The sequence below is a fragment of the Myodes glareolus genome, chromosome 8, assembly GCF_982192425.1.
Source record: "Myodes glareolus chromosome 8, mMyoGla1.1, whole genome shotgun sequence".
In the NCBI taxonomy this organism is placed as follows: domain Eukaryota; kingdom Metazoa; phylum Chordata; class Mammalia; order Rodentia; family Cricetidae; genus Myodes; species Myodes glareolus.
This window is the reverse complement of record NC_142033.1, coordinates 75,459,430-75,481,999: the sequence shown is the minus strand read 5'-3', so window position 1 is coordinate 75,481,999 and position 22,570 is coordinate 75,459,430. Positions and strand designations below refer to the sequence as shown.

At 43.4% G+C, this 22,570-nt stretch overlaps 1 protein-coding gene across 2 annotated transcripts in view; it reads right to left on the bottom strand.

Moving 5' to 3' along the window:
* Positions 1 to 10,853: 10,853 nt before the first annotated feature.
* Rnf185 (ring finger protein 185) overlaps positions 10,854 to 22,570 on the bottom strand; it is a 38,902-nt gene continuing 27,185 nt past the window's right edge. For both annotated transcript variants that reach the window (XM_048449987.3, XM_048449989.3), the window contains 4 exons: positions 22,295 to 22,407; positions 20,771 to 20,825; positions 15,117 to 15,234; positions 10,854 to 13,041 (listed from right to left, as the gene is read on the bottom strand). In XM_048449987.3, the coding sequence (XP_048305944.1) occupies positions 12,944 to 13,041; positions 15,117 to 15,234; positions 20,771 to 20,825; positions 22,295 to 22,407 (384 nt within the window). In that variant the 3' untranslated portion in view covers positions 10,854 to 12,943. The remainder of the gene's footprint in view (positions 13,042 to 15,116; positions 15,235 to 20,770; positions 20,826 to 22,294; positions 22,408 to 22,570) is intronic.

Below are 22,570 nucleotides of genomic sequence, written 5' to 3'. Positions count from 1 at the left end.
AAACCGCACCTGGCACCGGGACCCGCCTGTCGACGCCCCGCCCTTAAGCCCCGCCCACTTAGGTTCCCGCCCCGACACTTGCCCCGCCTCCCGCACGAGATCCTCTGCGTCTCTGGCGCCCCTTAGCGAGTGGCGTGCCCTAAAAGCGTTCGGATTGATTGAGTAGTGTAGGCTGGGGTTCGCAACACAGAAGACCCTCAGCGCTCAGTGTAGCCCAGTTTCCCAGGTACACTACTTGAAAATGGCTCTGTTCATCAGGTGCAGAGCGTGGGTGGGAATCTCAGGTCTTTTGACCCCGAGTTTGTAACGAGCAATGTGAACACGGAGAAGCTCCCAGCTAAGAGAAACCACTCTTGCATGTCAAAGGTAATTACTGTGGAAGTGAGGTCTCCAAGAGCAGGTGCTTATGGAGACTAAGTAAATACAGTCTATTCTGGGTATCTGGAATGTTGAGTCCAGGACTCTCACCTCCCATATAAAACCTCTGAATATTTAAGTCTCGTAGAAAATGGCATAAACTTTGCCTGTAATCTATGCATAATCCTCATATGCTTTATTTTATTTTATTTGTTTTGTTTTGCCACCAGGTCTTAGTATGTAGCCAGACTGAATGTGAACTTGCCAACCTCAGCTTTTAGAGTGCTGGGATATTCTTGCTTTAAATCATCTTTTGATTGCTTCTAAAACCTAAAACGATAAAGATGCTATAACATAGCTATCTTATTCTGGGACAAAGAACAAGACAGACAGATCTGGGCACTGGATCTGGGCGCAGTTGGGAGAATACTGTCCTAATAAACTCCTGGGTTTGATTCTGAGTACCATGAAGCAGCTAACTTGTGATGCCAGCAGCAGGTGGGAAGACCAAAGTTCAACTTCATACCAAGTAGGAGGCCAGCACAGTAAGCAAAAGACCTTATAGAAAAAAGGGAAGTCAGATTCAACGCAATTTCCATCAAAATCCCAGCAAAATTTGTCAAAGACCTCGAAAGAACGGTACTCAACTTCATATGGAAAAGCAAAAAACCCAGGATAGCCAAAACAATCCTGTACAATAAGAGAACTTCTGGAGGTATCACAATCCCTGACTTCAAACTCTACTACAGAGCTACAGTACTGAAAACAACTTTTTGTTATGGTATTGGCATAAGAACAGACAGGAGGACCAATGGAACTGAATAGAAGACCTGGATATCAATCCACACATCTTCGAACACCCGATCTTTGATAAAGAAGCAAAAAATATCAAATGGACAAAAGAAAGCATATTTAACAAGTGGTGCTGGCATAACTGAATATCAGCATCTAGGAGAATGTAAATAGATCCATATCTATCACCATGCACAAAACTCAAGTCCAAATGGATCAAAGACCTCAACATAAAGCCAGTCACACTGAACCTTATAGAAGAGAAAGTGGGAAGTACACTTGAACACATTAGCACAGGGAACCACTTCCTAAATAGAACCCCAGCAACACAGACACTGAGAGAAATTAATTAATTAATTAATAGGACCTCCTGAAACTGAAAAGCTTCTGTAAAGCAAAGGACATGGTCAACAAGACAAAACAACAGCCTACAGAATGGAAAAATATCTTCACTAACCCTACATCAGACAGAGGTCTGATCTCCAAAATATACAAAGAGCTCAAGAAATTGGACACCAAAAGATCACATAATCCAATAATAAAAAAAAATGGAGTACAGACCTAACAGAAAACTCTCAACAGAGGAATCTAAAATGGCTGAAAGATACTTAAGGAAATGTTCAACATCCTTAATCACCAGAGAAATGCAAATCAAAACAACTCTGAGATTCCATCTTACACCTGCAAGAATGGCCAAGATCAAAAACACTGATGACAACTTATGCTGGAGAGGTTGTGGGGAAAAGGAAAAAGGGAAAACTTCTGCATTGCTGTTGGGAATGCAAGCTGGTACAACCCCTTTGGATGTCAGTGTGGCAATTTTTCAGAAATTAAGAAACAACCTTCCTCAAGACCCAGTAATACCACTTTTGGGTATATATCCAAAGGATGCTCAATCGTGCCACAAGGACATGTGCTCAACTATGTTCATAGCAGCTTTGTTTGTCATAACCAGAACCTGGAAACAACCTAAATGCCCCTTGTTCGAAAAATGGATAAAAAAAAAATGTGGTACATTTACACAATGGAGTACTACACAGCAGAAAAAAATAATGACATCTTGAATTTTGCAGGAAAATGGATGAAGCTAGAAAACATTATTCTGAGTGAGGTAAGCCAGACACAGAAAGAAAATTATTATATGTACTCACTCATAGGTGGTTTTTAAACATAAAGCAAAGAAAGCCAGCCTACAAACCACAATCCCAGAGAACTTAGACAACAATGCAGACACCGAGAGAGACTTACATAGATATAATCTACATGGGAAGTAGAAAGTAGAAAAAGACAAGATCTCCTGAGTAAATTGGGAACATGGAGACCTTGGGGTTGGATTGAAGGGGGGAGAAGAAACGCAAGGAGAGGAGCAGAAAAAAATGTAGAGCTCAATAAAAAAATCAATTTAAAAAAAAGAAAGAAAAGAAAAAAGGAAGGGGCCTTGAAAGATGGCTCAGCAGTTAAGAGCACTGGCTGCTCTTTCAGAGGTCCTGAGTTCAAGTCTCAGAAACCACATGGTAGGTGGCTCACAACTATCTATAGTGGGATCTGATGCCCTCTCCTGGCGTAAAGGCGTACATGCAGATAGAGCAGTCATACAAAAATAAATCTTAAAAAGCGACAGGGTTGTGGGGGGAGCTCAAGAGACGTTCAGCAGTTAAGAGTACTGGCTGCTCTTCCAGAGACCCTGAGTTTTCATTTCCCAGCAACCACATGGAGGCTCACAACTGCCTATAACTCCAGTTACAGGGGATCTGTCACCCTCACACAGACATACACACAAGCAAAATGCAAATACACATAAAAGAAGAAATAAATAAGTAAAAAGAAAAAGGATAGACTAGCGAGATGGTTCAGTGGTTAAGAGCAATGGCTGCTCTTGCAGGGGATCTAGGCTCTGTTTCTGGCACCCACGGGGTAGCTCAAAACCATCTGTAAGCCTAGTTCCAGGGAATCCAATGCCCCCATGGGTACCAGGTTCACATGTGGTTCACATACATATATTCAGGCAAAACACTCACACACATAAATCAAAAATATTATCTGGGAGTGGTAGTACATGTCTTTAATTCCTGAGTTTGAGGTCAGTCTGGTCTACACAGCAAGTTGCAGGACAACCAGGACCATACAGAGAAACCCTGTCTCAAAATAAATATAAATAAATAAATAAATAATTATAAATAAAAGGAAATGAAAGAAAGGTGTGAATGTGTGTAGCAATGGCATAGGTTTATTTCTCTTAATAGTTTTAATAGTGTTTATTTTTTGTTTGCTTTGCTTTGCTTTGAAATAGAGTCTCATATAGCCCCAGCTGGCCTCAAACTTATATTGTCAAAACAGGCTTTGAATTCTTGAGGCTCCTACCTGTTTCCACAGTGCTGGAACCACACATGCCACTGCAACCACTTCCCTAATAGCTTTGGTTTCAGGTGTCCCAGGACTGTGGAACAGCGAACATACTGCAGGGTGAGGATGCAGAGTGAGGAAGAACAAGAGCAGCCTGTAGCTCACGTGCAACCTGCATCCCCAGTCTCCAAACTGTTCAAAACAAGCACAACTTCTAGCTATTTTATAAAACTTCTTTAGAGGCTGATAATAAGTGCCTGAGGATCCAGGTTTGATTCCAAGCACACACAAGGTAGCTCACAGCCATCCGTAACTTCAGTTCCAGGGGATCTGACTCCCTCTGTGGGTATAAGGCACACATGTAGTGTTGAATTATCTCGGGTTGAGAAAAAACCATGCTAACTGAAAGATAGACCAATTACAATTTTCTTTATTAGGAGGGGCAAACGCACAAAACAGGAATGAGTAGTCCAAGCTCAGCTGTGTAGTGTGTGGGAGACAGAGAGAGGAGAGAGGAGAGAGAGAGAGAGAGAGAGAGAGAGAGAGAGAGAGAGAGAGAGAGAGAGTCTTTGGGTACTCAGGAAGTCACGCATTAACCTGATCCCACCCCTTAAAGATCATTAGCTGACAAAGATTCCCCATCAGTGTGGCACACAGATATACATGCAGTCATAACACCTACAACATAACTTTAATTTTTTTTAAAAGATGCTGATCACAGAAGGTAGAAACTTCCAATAATGCCATGCACACTGAGGGAAAGACACGTCTGAACTAACTTCCTCTGGAAGCTGCTAGGTTAGAAACTCCTACAGGCTAGGCATGTAGCTCAGCTGGTAGAGAGGGTGTACCTAATGTGCATGAAGCCTTAGGTTCCGTACGGTCCCCCCCATGCACACACTGCAACAGTAGGACATCACAGTGCATGCTTATAATCCCAACCCTCAGGAGGGAAACAAAGACGGCTCAGGTAGGAATTGTATTGTTAGTTATATAGTGAATTTGAGGCAAGTCCGGTATACACTTGATTCTGAAAAATCATGCCAGGCCTGTTGGCACATGCCTTTAATCCCAGTATTCGGGAGGCAGAGGCAGAAAGATCTCTGTGAGTTCAGATCAGCCTGGTTGGTCTACAGTGAGTTCCAGGACAGCTGGGGCTACACAGGGGAACCCTGTATTGAAAAAACCAAAACAGACTAGGTGAAGGTGGCACACGCTTGTAATCCCAGTACTTGGGAGACAGAGGCAGGAGGATCTTTGTGAGTTCAGGCCAGCCTGGTCTATGAGCTAGTTCCAGGACAGGCTCCAAAGCTACAGAGAAACCCTGTCTCAAAAAACAAAACAAACAAACAAAAAAAAAAAGAAAGAAAGAAAAAAGAAAAAAACCAAACAGTCAGTGAGCCCATCAATCAATGGGCAATGCAAGGCAGGGCAGCACACAGTCGGGCAGTACTTGCCCTTCCTGGGTTCGGAGACTGGGTTTCTCTTGGCCATGTCAGTTGCTCCCTAATGTCTTCCGATCTAATTCTCTCATCCTAGGTCTTAGACCATTGCTACTTTCCTCAATCAGATTTAAGTAAACGGGAAAGGAAAGGTGTCTAGAGTATCAGGAAAAGGGTAGGAATGGGACCCAAGGAAACCAATCCCGCCTTCAACTCTCCCACCAGCTGCCTCTAGTTTCACCACTTGGGTAAACAAACAGCACAATTCTCTGTCTTCCTGCCTTGACGTTTTAATAGAAGTGGCTGCTAGCTAGATGTGTCTTCTGTGGTGCCTCTGTATGACTCAGTGCACTTCCCTCCTGGGAACCCTCCCGAGCTGCGGAGGGGGTTCTGCTGTGTTTTCCCAGGCACAGAGGAATGGGAAGTCTTACAGCCAACAATCCCTGGCTTTCTTCTTCGTCCTTCTCCTCCACAACCCAGCACCCACATCTGTCCTCCTCCCACTCTGTTTATTGCCTGTCCTTCCCTCCCCCTCACTCTGTTCAGTCCATTTTCTCAGTATCTCCAGTCTCGTATCACAGAGAGCAGGTGTGGTCAACTCCCTCAAGTTCCTCCAGGAAAGTCCAGGTAATTCAGAGAAAAAAAAATGTAAAGGAAGAAAATAGCTACTACCTGAAGGATGATGAACCTAGAAGACAGCATTCCAATGTGAATCCCAAAACCATTCTCACACCATCTGAGAATAGCGAGGAAGGTTTGGAGAGCAGGAAGGGTCTACTAAGTTTCTAGAAAGCACCCGCCTCGTCAGCTTATTTAGCTAACTACACTTGGTTAGTTAGTACCCAAGACTAGATCCTATGAGCTGAATCAAAATGAAGTCTCTAGACTCTTGAAGACTTGGACCTTACAACTACTTCAAACTGGTCTTGGTGACTCATATCTGTGGTCCCAGATACTTGGGAAGCTGAGGCAGGAGGATAGCTTGAATCTAGTACTTCGAGGCCAGGTCGAGGAATACAGAGGAAATGCAATGGGCATGACAATGGTTGTCTAAGGGATTGCCAAGCTTGCTCCCTATTGTGAGCAAAGAATTGAAGCGGCAGATTAAAGTAACAATTTAGACATTCAGGATGGACTAAAGATGAACACCAGCTTAGGTGTTTCACAGGGGCGCTGAGTCTTCCCCTATTGGTTTTGTCTAGACACCCACCCAGCCCTGTGCCTTTCTGCATTTTCTCCTTGAAGAATCTTCTGAGAACAAGAAGCTACCATCTCAGGGAGCTTTCCTTTCTTTCCTATTGTGTTTCTCTAACCCTGCTTCAAAGTCATGTTACAAAATAAATAAGAATGCCGGGCGGTGGTGGCACATGCCTTTAATCCTAGCACTTGGGAGGCAGAGGCAGGAGGATCTCTGTGAGTTCGAAGCCAGCCTGATCTACAGAGTGAGTTCCAGGACAGGCTCCATAGCTTTTGTGTCCTGCTTGTCTAATTAGGACAGCTTATTGTCAGCAGTCAGTCGAGGTAGGGGCATTTTCTTGCCTAGTGGTTTGCTTTTGCCATAAAGAAAGTAAATTCCATGTGCCAATTATCTTCTCTGAAGTAGATTGGTGCTGCCAGGAGCAGACATGTCTCATTGCCATAAAAAAGAACCTAGGTTATTAAAACATCTTAAATGTCATATTCTGTAGATTTCTGAAGTGTTTGAAGATGACCTGTCTATCTAAAATATTTTTATTTGACCTTGAAAACATACCTAATGTGACTACAAGTTCAATTATACTAGGTGATTAACTACTAACTTCTATTTCCTTATTATCCTAAACAGATGGTAATAATAATTTTCAAGGACTAGAACTTTGCATTATATTGTTAAATGAACTGTATAGGTACAATACCTTGAACAAGATTAGAAATGTATGTACAGTATGTTTTAACAAAATTAATCTCAAATTTCTATCAATATACAAAATTTGTATACAATACACGAAAGTTCAATCCAACGTAAAACATTCAAAACTAATAACCATTTTTTAAAGTAGATTCAATAATCTACGTTTTATCTTATCTATATCCTCCTTTTTTTCTTTTCAGAGTAGATTCAATAATCTCCCCTTTTATCCTATCTATATCCCCTTTTTTTCTTTTCAAAACAAGAACCTTGAATCTAATTTCCTTTGTTTAGCTTTTCTCCTGACCATTGTCTATGACAGTTTGCAACCAACACTCTAAACAAAGACAAACATCCATAGTCCATTTTTTGGGAATGTGGGTGTAGTTTTCTAGGCTACTTCCTAGATTGGGGGCACTGATAATCTTATGGAGACCCAAAGAAATTTTAGGACTATAGTCAAGTCCTGACTGGAGTATTCTATGAGACTGGATCATCTCAGCCATCAGTCTTGAAACTGTTCTGGATGCAGAACTCAGAGGAAACCACAACAGAGATGCTCTGAAATGTTGAACCATCTGGGCCATCGGCTCCTATCGAAGATTTTTCAGAGGTCTTCCTTGATCAAACCTTATTTTTCTTAACGCAGAATGAATCCACAGCCTCTCATTTCCTGTGGAAAAAAATACAAAACCTCTTCTCCAAAGTAACATCTTTTGACTTAAATTTTGAAGTCAAGGCATTTTCAAAATATATAGATTGGATTAATCTAGCAGTATTTTTTTTCTCTCCCCGCGCCCCACCAAAGTTGAGGACTGAACCCAGGACCTTGTGCTTTCTAGTCAAGTGCTTCACTACTGAGTAAATCTCCTACCCCAATCCAGCAGCAATTATAAACAAATGTCTTTTAGCAACTGTTGCTCCTTCCTCAGCAGTCAAACAATTCAAAGACAATACAATAAAATACAGCATGGAGATTCTCTGTGTATTTTCCATCTTTATGTGGAAGCTAAGTCAGAGTGGATGGGAGTTGTGAGCACTAATTTTTCTCCTGAATCCAAGTGGCCAGGTTTTGGTTCTAATTCCTCTGGCCTGGGCTGGTGGCTAAAAAGCCTCAGGCAAATGACTTTTTTGTAAATTCATGCCCCATTTGGGCGCTCAAAGAAGCATGATTAATAAAAACTCAGCGACAGATATTGGAGTTCAACCTGAAGATCTGAAAAGCAAAACAGCCAGCCACGGGCTCTTACCTCCACCTCAGTCCGAAATGGTGATCCTGCCTCCAGGAATTTCAGAATGAGACTGTGTCTGAGAGCTGTCTTCTCCTGTTTTATAATCTCTCTAGAGCTAGGATAAAAGGCATGCACTGCCTGTTTTCTATGGCAACTACTGTGACTACTGGGATTAAAAGTGTGTGTTACCACTGCCTGGTCTGTAAGACTGACCAGTGATGCTGTTTTACTCTCTGATCTTCAGGCAAGCTTTATTTATTAAAATATTAATGAACTGCCACTACAGTCAATGTAGGAGGAGGGGGTCTTCCATTATTGCTCTCACTCATCTTTGACAGCTATCCTCCTGTCTCTGCCTCCCTAGTACTAGAATTAGACCTGCACCACATCAAGCTTTGTCCAAAGGTGCTACGGATTCAAACTTGGGTCCTCGTGCATACTAAGCCATATCTCTAGCCACTATTTTGTACATTTTGCTCCCTACTGAAAACTGTTATGCCGTAAGTCAGGTTCCCCAAATTACTAGCATGAGACCGAATCCAATACAAGAGCAAAAGAGTCTTTATTGTGAGGTAACTTGGGTCCCTCAGTCCTTCCAGAAAGGCAGCAGTGATGTCAGCAACAGGAGCAGAGGAGGAGAGACCCCCGAGCAGGGCAGGAAGGGGGTTTTTATAGAGGGGAAGGCTTGTGGGAATTCCAAGCCTACAAGCTTGTGATTGGCTGCCCCCCATGGGATGAGGGGAATTCCAAGTCTACAGGCTTGGGATTGGCTGTCCCTCTGGGCTAAAGTCGGGAAAGGGTCATGGTAGTCTCTAGGTTAGGGGTTACTACTTCCCTAGGCTGAAGATCTATGGGGAGTCACACCTCTAGGGGTTACTACTTCTCTACTCAGGGATTGGTCAGTTTTTCCCGCTCAGGGATTGGTTGGTTTGGTTTTCTGTCGTGGGCAGAGATGGCTCTGATTTCAGGGCCAAAGTGTGTTCCTTTCTCTGGTCCTTTTTAGCTTTTTGATTCCGATTTTAGGGCTAGAGTGAATTTCTTTAACAGGCTCTGATTCTAGGGGCAAAGTGTGTTCCTTTGGCTCTGGTTTCGGACTCAGAATGTTTTTCTCTGGCTCTGGGTTCAGGGGTAATGTGTTTCTTTCACTGGCTCAGGTCCCAAATCCAGGGTGTATTTCTTTCACTGGCTTTGGGTTCAGAGCTGGGGTGCTCAGGGATTGTGCTAGGGCTACAGGTCACAGATCTGCTGGGGTCTGGCCTGGGTCTCTGAAAAACAAAATTCTGTTATTACTGGCTTATGAGTTCTAGGAGTTCATTTATGTTTTTGTTTTGTTTTTGATGGTACCCAGGCTTCGCTGATATAAAGTGCTCTATCATTGAGCTGTATCTCTAGTCTTGTTTTTTTGCTTTAAAAAAAATTAAACCTTTTTTGTCTGTTTGTTTTTTGATATAAGGTTTCTCTGTGCAGCTTTGGAGCCTGTCCTGGAACTCGCTCTGTAGACCAGGCTGGCCTTGAATTCAGAGAGCCTCCTGACTCTGTTTCCTGAGTGCTGGAATTAAAGGTGTGTGCCACCACTACCTGGCGAAAAACAAAAACAAAACAAAAAACCGCCAAAAGCCCCCCCAAAATGAAGTTTTATTCTTTAAAGATTTATACTTTATATGTATAAATGTTTTGCCTACATGTATGTATACATGTGTATCATGTGCATGCAATGCTCTTAGCAGTCACAAAAGGGTGTTGAATCCCCTGGAACCAGAGTCAGTTTGTGAGCCAGCATGTGGGTGCTAGGAACTGAAAACAGCCAGCACTCTTAAGCAATGATCCTTTTCTCTACAGTCCCTAAACTTTTAACTTTTTTTTTTCTGTGTCACTTTGAAGCCTGTCCTGGAACTCACTTTGTAGATCAGGCTGGCCTTGAACTCACAGAGATCCACCTGCCTCTGCCTCTTGAGTGCTGGGATTGAAGTATGCACCACTAATTTTATTGTGTTATGATGTGACAGGGTGGGTGGGTGGAGTATGCACATGACATGACATGTGTGGAGGTCACAGGACAACTTTTAGGAGTTGGTTCTCTCTTCTTAGCCACTCCATGGATCCCAGAGATCAAGCGCAAGTTGTCAGGCTTGGTGCTGAAAACCTTCACTAGGCAGAGCCATTTCACCAGCTCAAGGCCTTATCAGACTTTTTATCTTCCTGCCTCAGTCTCCTGAATGGTTGGGATTATAGGCTTGTGCCAACAGGCTTATTCTGGTCTCCTTACCTCTGCATTCTCCTGTTATATTCTGGTATTGGTCAACTTGACCCTTGTTAGGTCAAAGCCCAAGAGAAAGAAATGCACTTCTTTTAGAGGGTATGACCTGTAGCTTTGGTGTTTTGGGGCCTGAAGCTGAGACAAATTCATAACCTTATCAATCTATTTCATACTGTAATACATTAGTGAGCAATCTCAAGGAGGGCACACTCCCTGTTCCAGGGAGAGGGATTGGCTTGAGGGCCCTTCTGCTTTATACCTGAACACAGGGAGACATTTTAATACTGAGTAACCTGTGTTTTCTCTACATGGCACACTCAAGGCAAGGCACAAGCTAAGCTTCACCATGGCAACTTGGTGCTTGCAGACTTAGGAATTCCATGCACTTGTCAGGACTGGGGCCGCCTGCCACAGGCAGCCAGACCTCTAGTTCATTTTTATCATTCCTTATCAATAGTCTGAAGACGCAAACTTTCCAGGGGCCAAACCAGTATGCCCACTCCCAGCCACTAACATCCCAAAACACAAATTCCACACTCACAGCAATGTAAAACCATTTAATTCTAAATCAAATCACTTTCACAACAGTGAAAATCAGTGGCTGGTCAAGGTATGCTGCCTTACATGTTCCCATTTTCTGACTGTCCTTGTCCATGGATGGCAGAAAGTGGAGGCTGAAGGGCATACAAAGAAAGAAGGGGAAGCTGCCTTGGCCATAGGACGAGTGGTGAGCCTCAGAGGGGTAGCCTACAAAGGAGAGGGAACTCCTCAGCCACTGGCAGGTGTGTAGCCCTGTTCACAAAGGATACACGGCTCATCATCACAGTTTTGCTACTGGTGTGCCCTGGGATACCTTAGGTGAGCACACACCTGGGTTCATCCATTTTACCAGATTCCAAATGATTCACTCAACTACTAAAACTCTTCTTTCTCTTGTGTTCATTGGCTTAAGTTTTCCCTCTACTACTTAAGGATACACTACAGTGAGGGCTCCAATCAATTCTCTCTAGAACAGAGACACTCCAGGTGCCCCTGTGACTGGGGATTCCCAAGTGACAAAGCGTATTTTAAATCTGTCAGCACACTATAAAGTTGGTGGCTTATTCTTATCAGCTGGACTTGTCAAACCACCTCCTACTCAATACTTCATACTGTATCCATTTTGATACTAACACTGGCATTGGCAGGTGGGGACCGTGCAGGAAGGAGGAGGGCTCTCTCACCATCCTCAATCTATTATCTAGGATTCCATAGAGAATAGAGAGCCTATCTAGAAAAATCACCAGGCAAGGCAAGAGCCCAGTTTCTGGTTATTGCTAGGGCAATGATGCTGGAGAAGTGAACAAAAGGGTCCTGCAGAAGTTCATTTTGCTGCCCTGCTGAGGTCTCCAAGAAGAAATGTTTCTAAGATGAAGCCTCACAGGCAGAGCAAGAACCATCTGAGCAGGCTAGCTATTCTCCTGCCTGGTACCACACTCCAAGAATCAGGTTCAGAGGAAGCAGCTTATGAATTTCAAGAACAAATCAATGTGCGGGAAGAATGAAGAAGGAAGACCACACTGTACCACCGTGGTCCTTTGCTTTCACATATCACCAGGGGAGGCTTGCTCATAAGCCTCATGTGCCCCTGGGCTCAGCACACATTCAAAGAGTTTTCAGGTAAATCCATCAAGCTATACAAACACCAGGACCACAGGTGGAATCAATGTCCCAGACTCTTTTAAAAAGGACAATGGCTTTTGAGGATGGTAGTTCTATGTGCAGCTGGGCTGACGGACCTGAGGAGAGCCTCCAGTTTCTCTGGGAAAGTTCTAAGAGAGGACTACTCAGGCTTCTACGGTCGAGGGGCAGGGCTACTCGTCCTGCTGTTCCTGGATCAAAGCTCTGAAGCAGAGTAGTTGGTTCAAATTCAGCAGTAGTCTAGATGAGGAAGCTGATGGGAAATCTGAGCCAAGTGACACCAGGGACAATCTAACCAGGAAACCAGGAGGTCATTCAAGCTGCTTTCCAGAGCCAAGACACTGCATGAGACCCAGGGCTAATCAAAGACCAGAGTCTCCGGCAAAGTCACATAGCATCTTCAGCTTCTGCTGCTGCAATTATGGCCTTCTTGGGGCAGTAATTCTTATGTCTTTGCTGAGGAAGGGCAGGGCAGAAGGGCAGACAGAGCAGTACTGGTATCTGGACCAGAGTCTCACAGTAGAGGAAGTGGAGGCCACTTACCAAGGGTATTTAAAATGATGAAAGTAAGTTTCCATAAATACCATTTGGTTCATCCCTTCATTTCTGTAATATAAAGTTCTGGTGAAAAAGACTGTTTCCTTCTTCCCATCTCTTCCCTGTATGGAGCTGGGACCTGCTGAGAAGGCTGGAACAGGACTTCACATTGTCACCTCTGAGAGGTGATTCAACAAAAGACCTGAGGTTATAGGAGGGTGTCTACAGCAGCGGTGGAACTGGGGATTTCTCGTCAACTTTTGAGTTCCAAAGCTCTAATGGAGAAGCAAGACTCCTTGATGTGTTTCTGACCCTTGATTCCAGGGGTCGGGATTAAGCAAGTCAAACACCAGAAGTGGGTGTGGCACATCACCAGTCCAGAGGTGCTGCTGTAGATGCAAACAGGGGTCCTGTATTAGGCGATCAGGAGCCAGAACATGATCACTAGGGCTACAAACAGGAAGAGGCGTGACAGAAACTGCTCATCCACGTACTGGGGTGTCCCAGGGACAGCTAGAGAGACAAGAGGAAGAGATTTTGTCAGAAGGCTGTTCATACTGCCCTATAGCATGAATTCTAATTGGTAATGCTAATAAAAACCCAGAGTCAGATATTCGGGGGTAAAAGCAGAGAGATCAGAGAAGCAGTGCAGCCACTAGAGAGACCTTTTACCTCTACCAATGCTCAGACTGAAGGCACGTTCCTGTCTTTAAAGATCCTCAGACAGCATTTCAGACAGCCACTGAGTTCTTGTCTCTTCCTGCCTTATATTCCTCTCTCTGCCCAGTCATATCCCTTCTTGTCTCCACCTTCTTAGTGCTGGGATTAAAGGTGTGAGACGCCACTGCCTGGGCTCTATGGCTAACTAGTGGCTTAGCCTTGCACTATGATCTTCAAACAAGCTTTATTTGTTAGATTACAAACAAAATATCACCACAGTGCCCATTGGGGACAAAACTGGAGAGGATGAATCTTTGTTTCCTTATAAAAGCAGAATCCTACAATAAAAAAGACTTCCAAACTTGGAATAATAGGAGTCAAAACAAACATAAGTGAAATACTACAACGAGGCCATGATCTCCAGTGTTCTCCACAAGAGCTGTCCTGAACATGTAGTGAGCCAGTCAGTGGACTATCAGGAACCCCCTGCAGGAAACAGAGATCCTCCTGCCTGTCTTTGCTATGCTGCCACTGCATGGTACTACTTCATAGATCTCATTTAAAAAAGCAGCAGCAGAAGCAGAGTATGGGCCTCCTGAGACCACAAGGGCTCACACATGAGCAGTGGCACTCTCCTGCCTCTCTGCACACTGTTCCAGATGGCTCGTCATCTGTTATGTGTCTGCTTTTTGCAGAAGAGAATCAGGGCCCAGAAATCATAATGCAAGGTAGAGGGAGACTGAGTAAGAACCTCTGCTAGTAGAGGAAGGAAGATGACAATTCACATCCAGGCTGTGCAAATCGTATCAACCATGACAAAGAAAAACTGTGATCCAGAGCCCAGCCTAGTCGGAAATGAACTGGGGGAGATCCAGTCTGAATGCTGGACCAGGCTAGAAAGCATCAAGCTAGTAGGAAATTCCTGTTGCTGCTATAAGGATCTGCCTTTCCTTTAAGGCAAATCACATCCTGTCCTTTGGGGTCCCCTTCCTCTGAGAAAACAATGTGTAAACAGCAGAGAGACATTCCAGGCAGATGAGATATGGAGTAGTGCCCAGTATTTTGTGGGCATTCCCTCAAAGTTGGTTGCTCTGATAAACTCATGCAGGCAGGCAACCAAGAGATTCATTGCCTACTATGTCCAAGGAATCGGATGAAGCAGGGAACAGCTCTGATAATTTCTGAGTAGGTGATCATATTCAGATCATATAAGCTCCTAATCAGAGCTACATTAGTTACTTCTGTTCCTTCTACTGAACTCAAGGCCCAGAAGGCTCCAATGACTATAAGCAGGGCTCAGCTGACCATGTCATCTTTCACAGGCTCCATGACATGGGTGGTGGCTTAGGCATTAGAGTGTAATGGAGTCAGTCAAGCACACACTTTGCTACCTTGCTGTACTCTGGATGCAGCTGCTATAGACAAGTGGCTAAAGGGAGAAATGCAGCAGGTGACAGATATAAACACAGTCCCCAAAGCTCTGAAGTTTGGTATCAGTCCCATTTTGTGTCCTCAGAGAAGCTGGGCAGAGATGTCAGGGAATAGGATGCCCTAACATTTCATTTCTTGGCCCCAAAGGGTCAACAAGGGGGGGGGGGAAACACATGTGTAGAATTAAGCTTTTCATTTTAGGTATCGTTTATAATTTTCAGTTTAATGGTCATGGGCTGTGTCTTGAAATCATTACTGAGAATTTTCTGATCTATGAAGCAGTTAACTGTATAGGTATCTGGAATGTAGATGGTGAGCCCCTCAGTTTGTACCAACCACTAGATGAGTTTGGCAATCTGCAAAGAATCTGAGGAATTTTGGAAAGTCTGATTGCATGTACTGACAATTATCTGTAACTTCTATACTGCTGCGTTCCAGGGAGTTTTCAAGCAGGATATATTCCTGATTTTTTTTTTTTTTTAAGAAATGGGGCTAACCTGGAGGAGGTCGTCCGTCATTTATGTTAAATGCCGTGGCAAATATCCCAAATGGAAATGCTCCGATTCCAAAAGACATCTGAAAGCCACCATCTCCAAATCCAAATCCTTGAAATCCCTTTGGAGAAGAAAAGCAATTAAGAAAAATAATCAGATTCATCCCACGCTTCTCAAACAACGTCTTATATCATAGTACATGTGGCACCCATGTTTCTTCTTATTTCTCTGCTACAAATAGGGCCTCAGTTCTTCCTCCTACCCAGGCCCCAAAGTAAAGGAACTCTAGAGTCACCTCTGACCTTCTAGTCTTAGCTTCAATTTAAGGAGCTATATGGTGCAAAAAGGGCTCACTCTGACCAGAGGTGAAACCCACTGTTGTCAGCATGTTTAGATCACTTATACAGATTTAGACCATTTTTCAGGGTTCCAGTAAAATTTCCTACATGCTATTTATAATACACTACTGCAATTAGTCCCACACCCAAATACAAAGGAGCATCATAAACTACATACTGTAAGTCATAACAAAAAAGATAAAGCTCTGATTGGCCAAGATAAAGCTAGTATCAGTCAAACAAAATATTGTAATATGTTCTTTAAGGACCCTGGTGCTCATTTATGAAACAAGACAGAAAACCTTCTTTTTTTTTGTTTTTTTGAGACAGGGTTTCTCTGTAGCTTTAGAGCCTGTCCTGGAACTCACTCGTTAGACCAGGCTGGCCTTGAACTCACAGAGAGCCGCCTGCCTCTGAGTGCTGGGATTAAAGGTGTGCACCACCACTGCCCGGCAACAGAAAACCTTCTTATGACTTAAACTGTCAAACTGCTTAAACACCCACACATGACAATATAAGTGTATTGTCAAGATATGGGTAAGTATTTCCCCTGAAGCCTGCAGGGGCTGTGGATGTAGCTGAGTCATGAAGCGCTGGGTTTGATCCAAAGCACTGCTTAAGTCAGGCTTGGTGGCACACACTATAATCACAGCACTCACAAAGTAGACATAGGAGGATCAGAAGTTCCAGGTCTTCCTCAGCTACATACTGAGTTCAAAGCCAGTCTGGGATGCATGACAAGACCTCGTCTTAAAAAATTTTTCTAAGTTAAGGGGTGGTAGTTGGATAATTAGTTCCTTTTCAGCATGGTCTATATAACAAGATCCCCTCCATTAAAAAAAAAAAACAACAACAACAGAAACAAAATACAAAATAAAGCAAAATACACACACAGAATTCTCCATGTCATGAAATTTTAAATATTTAGAACAATTTAAGTTTTTCTAATTAATATAGAAACCTGGGTGTGGTATTGCGGTCCTAGCTCATGGGAAATGTGGACACGGGGGAGAGAGAAGAATATGTACTTGTCATAAGAAAGTAAGTCAGAGATCTTCCTAGATAGCCACTGTCAGCAGTATGTATATGAGCCTTGGTTTCTTCCCCAAACACATTCACCACACACGGTCTTTTCCAAGGATGGACTCAGTAGAACACCAACAGCTCTGCTAGTAAGTGATGCCTCTGTCTGAGTGCAAGGACTTCTGGCACAGCAGACACAAATCCAGCCTCTCCCTTCCCTTCTCTCCACTCTGACAGGATCTCACAGGTAGTTTGTGCTGGCCTAACATCTGCAATGCTCCTGCCTCAGCATCCTGAGTGCTGGAATTACAGATGAGTACCTCCAAGGGCAGTAGCTTATGTTTAATTCTTGTATTTGCATTTTACAGAAGAATAAGTATGGTTGGTTTGATCTGAAAATTCAAACTTTAAAAAATGTGCTATTGTGTATAGTGTTCCCATGTGTATTACACATGTGTCATGGTGCACATGAGTTGTCAGAGGAGTCAGTTCTCTGTGGAGTCAGTTCTCTCTCTCTTTCAATTTATGTGATTTCCGGGGATTGAACAAAGGTCACTGGGCTTGCATAACAAGAACCTTTACCCATAGAGCCAACTTTATCACCGTGCATAATTTACAAATTCTTTTCCTTCCTCTATACCGTTGGTGAGCTCTTTAGAACAAATGATGAAATAATAGAAAGACTGGAATTGGGGAGCAGACATTGTGGCACACACCTTTAATCTCAGCATTTGGGAGGCAGAGGCAACAGAATTCTCTGTGAGTTCAAGGCCAGCCTGGACTACACAATGAGCTCTAGCTAGCAAAGACAGGGCTTCATAGAGAGATCTTAAAAAAAAAAAAAGAAAGAAAAACAGACAAACTAGACTACTAGCAGCTACAGGTGCTTATGACTCTAGAGGTCTGCCCTCAGCCATCAGGGCTAAAGTCTCTGATTTCTTTGGTTGAGGATGCTGTTGGACCAAGCAGAGTCAGAGAACGTAAGGGCTGCTATCTAGCAGTCGAGAGCAGGGATGTCGGTAGCACCCAGGTCTGGTTTTGGCTCTGTGTGTCCCTGAACAGGCACACTACATGTATCTGTCCCTCAGTTTTCCCCTTTATGGTGTGGGAGAATTGTCTGTATTCTGTCAATCATGTTTTAAATAAACGCTGACTGGCCAGGCAGGAGGTGTAGGTGGGAAACCCAGAGAGGAAGTGGAAATGATGCAAGGAGAGCAGGAGAATTCTGGGAAGGAGGAAGCTGATTCCTCCCACTCCTGCCCAGGCCACTGAAGCAGCAGGATGTGAGCTGCCCCGCTGAAAAAGCTACTGAGCCACATGGCTAACATAGATCAGAAAAATGGGTTAATCAAGATGTGAGAGTTAGCTAATAAGTAGCCTGATCTAAAGGGCCAATCAGCTTTATAACTTATAGAGATCTCAGTGTGATTTTTCTTTGGGACTAAACAGCTGGGGGGCAGGGCAGGACAGAAACACAAACAAGCAGGCCCGGCCTTTTCATGTTACACCTTTATATGGAAAGTTTATGAGGCTTAAATGAGATCACGCATACAAAACTATTGTTTTTAAAGTTTTTCGAAACAGAGTTTCTCTGTCTAATCCTGGCTGTCCTAGAATTTATTATGTCGACCAGGAAGGCCTCAAACTCAGAAATCTGCTATCTCTGCCTCTCAAATTCTGGGATTAAAGGTACACATTACCACCACCCAGCAAAACTCTTAATATAGGAGAAAAGACCCTCAATTTCCATTAGACCTTGACCATATAATACTGGGATTCCTAAAGAAATGTATCAGTTAAGTCGGGTGGTGGTGATGCATGCTGTTAATTCCAGAACTTGGGAGGCAGAGGCAGGTGGATCTCTGAGTTTGAGGCCAACCTGGGCTACAGAACGAGTTTCGGAACAGCCAGGACTACAAAGAAAAGCCCGGTCTCAAAAAAAAAAATAAATAAATAAAAATAAAAAAAAGAAAGAAAAAGGAAAAAAAGAGAGACAAGAAGAAAGGCACTAACTCAAGTGAAAAAAAGATGTGTATAAAGATTATCATAGTATTATTTAAACAGCAAAATCTGTGAGCAACTATAAGGCCCTTCAATAATGAACTGAAATTATACTGAATCAAAATTCAATGAAAGGGTAGTGATATAGCTCAGTGGTACAGTGTTACCTACCATACTTAAAACCTTGATTTAATGTCCAGAACATTCCCCCCACACACACACAAACCCCTCTGGTAGAAGACATGGCAGCCTTTAATAAAGGGGACCAAGAGGGTTAGAAGAATAGCCCGGCTGAGTAGAGCTGCCTAGCATGCACCAAGCTCTGGGTTTGACCCTAGCACTGGAGAAGTGCAGGCAGAGGAAATCACAAATTTAAGGTTATTCTCTATTACATATCAAGTTCTAGGCCTGCCTGAGATATGCGAGACTCTGCTTCAAAAAGTACAAAATAAGAGAAAATTAAAAAAAACAGCATTAAAAAGGAAACTGAGAGTGGTGGAATATATCTATAACCCAAGCACTTGAAAGGCTGAGTTCAAGGCCAGTTGTATATGGCTATACATGGAGATGCTTTCTCAAAAATAAAAAGACTGGGCTAGGGGTTGGAGAGGTGGCTCAGTGGTTAGTTGTTTTTCTAAGACAGTCTCATATAGCCCAGACTGGTCATAAATTCACTAGGTAGCTGTAGTGGTCTGAATGAGAATGGCCCCCACAGGTTCATATTTGAATGGTTTAGTCCCTAGTTGGTGGAACTGTCTGTGAAGGATTAGGAGGTGTAGTCTTGTTGGAAGAGGTGTGTCACTTGGGGTGGACTTTGAGGTTTCAAAAGACTTGAGGCATTTCCAGTTAGCTCTCTCTGTTTCCCTGCTTATAGATAAGGACGTAAACTCAAAGGTACTGCCCCAGTGCCAGGCCTGCCTAACTGCTACTATGTTCCTGGCCATAAGCTACATTCCCAGGCCTCATTAATATTTTAACAAGAAATTACTGTTTGAAAAAAAGACTAACATTTTATTTAAATGTGTACATATTTTGAGCCAGTAATTCTATGAACTTACCATAATAAAATAATGGTGGTTCTGCACAAAACCTTGTAATTTCATTTGAGCATGTTTAAGACAACAGAGGTAGTAGGTAACTGTCCCATAATACAATACATGCCATTACATTAGGCCTATACAACTGAGCATCAGCTGTCAAATGTTGTGGCTATGGGTCTCAGTAACATTTTAAACTGCACTGCTGAAATTCCAATTCTCATGGGTACATTTCATGAGGGCAGAGACCACTTGCAAGTTTTGTTGATAAATTACCACTGCCAAAATTGTGACCAGAGCACATTAAGGTACGTAGTATCTGTAGAATAGATGAAATTTTAAGAATTACAATATAAGAACCACATATTGTAAAAAATCAAAAAATAGGGAGCTGGAGAGATCACTCAGTGGTTATGAGCACTGTCTTTTCTTCCAGAGGACTTGGGTTCAATTCCCAGCACCCACATGGCAGCTCACAACTGACTGTAATTCCAGTTCCAGAGGATCTGGGACCTTTACATAGATGTACATGTAGGCAAAACACCTGCACATAAAATAAAAATAAATAAATAACTGAACCATGTATATATATTAAAAAAGCAAAAAACAAAACAAAAAAAAGTATGTTAGACACGGTGGCCGATGTCTATAACACTAGCACTGGGAGACCAAGGCAGGAATATCATGAGCTCAGGTCAGCCTTGGCTACTTAGTGAAACCCTATCTCAAAAAGTCAAGAAATCAGGCTGATAAGACAGCCTGGTGGTAAAGGGGCTTGCCTAATAACCTAAGTTCCATCTCCAGGGCTCATGACTGAAGGAGGGAATCAATTACCCAAAGTTGTCCTCTCACCTCTATACATATGACCCCCACCAGATACACACAAACAAAAAAGTAAAAGTTAAATTTAAAAATACCTAAGAAATAAATATGTAAATGCACAATCAATAAATACATGTATAAATTAATAAACACATGCATATGCCCACGCGTGCGTGCATACACACACACACACACACACACACACACACACACACAGACACAGTAAAGGAAGATGAGAAAACAAGGCCCAAATGCTTCCAGTGGCTCTCTCTGGATGAGTGGTTCTAGGATTTCCCCCTGCTTGTCTTTCTGTACTTTATAAATTTTCCTTTACAACTTTTCTCAATGTTTAAAAGAAGGAGAAAAACTGCAAGGTCAACAGGAAAGTTTCAAAAGCCACAAGCACACTTCTGGAAGCTTCTAGAATGTTCCTCACCCCTCTATTTTCGGGCTCCGGCCTCTGGCCTTGAGGACGAGGAGGAGTCTTCTCTCTGAAAAAAAATTGTACAAAGTAAGGCCATCACAAAACATTGTGAGCTGCTCTCTGTGAAGACTGACCCACAGGGTTTGGGCTGCTCTCCTGTTCCAATAAATAAAACTGCTGGGCCAGGCGGTAGTGGCACAACCTGTAATCCCAGTACTCAGTAGACAGAGGAAGGCAGGCTCTGAGTTTGAGGCCAGCCTGCTTTACAGAGTTCCAGGACAGCCAGGGTAACACAGAAACCCTGTCTCAAAAAAACCAACCAACCAACCAACCAACCAACCAACCAACCAACCAAATAAACACACAAAAAAACTGCTCTGGCTTAAGCAAATGCTGGCTTAACTCCATTCTACCTCAAACCAGGAAAATCAGCTTGTTCTGAGAGCGCCACCAGTTTACACAACCTATCCTTGCAACAGAGATCTTGACCCAAGGATGGTTATGAAAAAAATGGCCAGTTGCCTTCCCTGGGACTGCTTGATATGAGCTCATGGGTGCCAGAGATCCCAAGCTAGACTAAAACAAAAGGTGGATTGTTAGCTGAGGGGGTTAGGGTTCAAGGTCTTTCTGATCTGCCTCTATTAACTTCCATTTGACCTCTGTTACTCTTGGGCTAGTACCTCATGCTATCTTACTTTTGCCTCTAGTTCGCAGACTCTCATCTAAATAGCTTGACTGAGAGTTTATGGCACAGTAGGCACAAGGCAGGATGCAACCAATACTAACAGGTGACAGATCCCACCTTGAGACAATAATTTCTGGAGAGACACAATCAACACAACATAATGTGGGAGCATTAGTGTGTGAGGCGGGAATATATGAGGGCAACTCATATGGAGAGGATCACGTGAAGGCTTTTCTAACATATGGGCAGTAATCAAGAAAGGGCTGCAGGAAGTCGGGTGGTAGTTTGAGTAGGCAGGAGCAGAGAGCATAGAAGACACAGCAAATCCAAGTGTGACAAACGCGACAGGACAGCCCTTTAAGAGAAGTTCAGGATGGCTCGTGGACAGGAGATGGGAGTCGGGGGAAGTGCTAGAAAAATTAAGATAGTCTTCTGAAAAGGTATGGATGCCAGACCAAAAGGGCCACCCCCAAAAGCCATCCAGACTTCCTGGTCCCTGTCTCCCCAGAATCACATTTACCAGTGCTGCAAGACCACTCCTTAGGCAGGCTCCTGCTTCCCAGCAGAGGGAGTGCTTTCACAATACTCTGCACACTTGCTGTCATGATGTCTCAAACACTGCAGGCTACCCGCTAACTGGGTACCTGTTGGCAGATGACACTGAGCAGCTACCTAACACTGGCCAGCACATATCAGCTTGGCTCCTCTCCTTTCTCAAGCCCCATTGTTCCCATGTGACTGTCCTCTTGACCAAAATGCCTCAAAATCAAGCAGCCAAGGGTTAGAGTGCTAAATGGATGTGAATTCATGTCCAAGTAGGAAGTGGGTATCAGATGCAGTCAAATCTTTACCTGGGATCCTGCTGCCCGGTGCTGCCCCTGCCATAGAGTGGGATGACCTTGTCCCGACTGATTCCAGCTTTGCAAACTGGACACACTTGTCGATTAGGTCTAGTCTCCAACCACTGCAAGTGAGAGAAAAATGCAAGAATGGTCCAAAGCTGTCCCGTCTTCAGTTAAGTACAGTGTGGGAACATGGAGCCAGAGTCCTAAAATGGGAAACACCAGCTGGAGTAGCCTGAGTTGGGAAACTTCAGGAACCAAAGTTCTGATTTCTGTTTCTAGCAT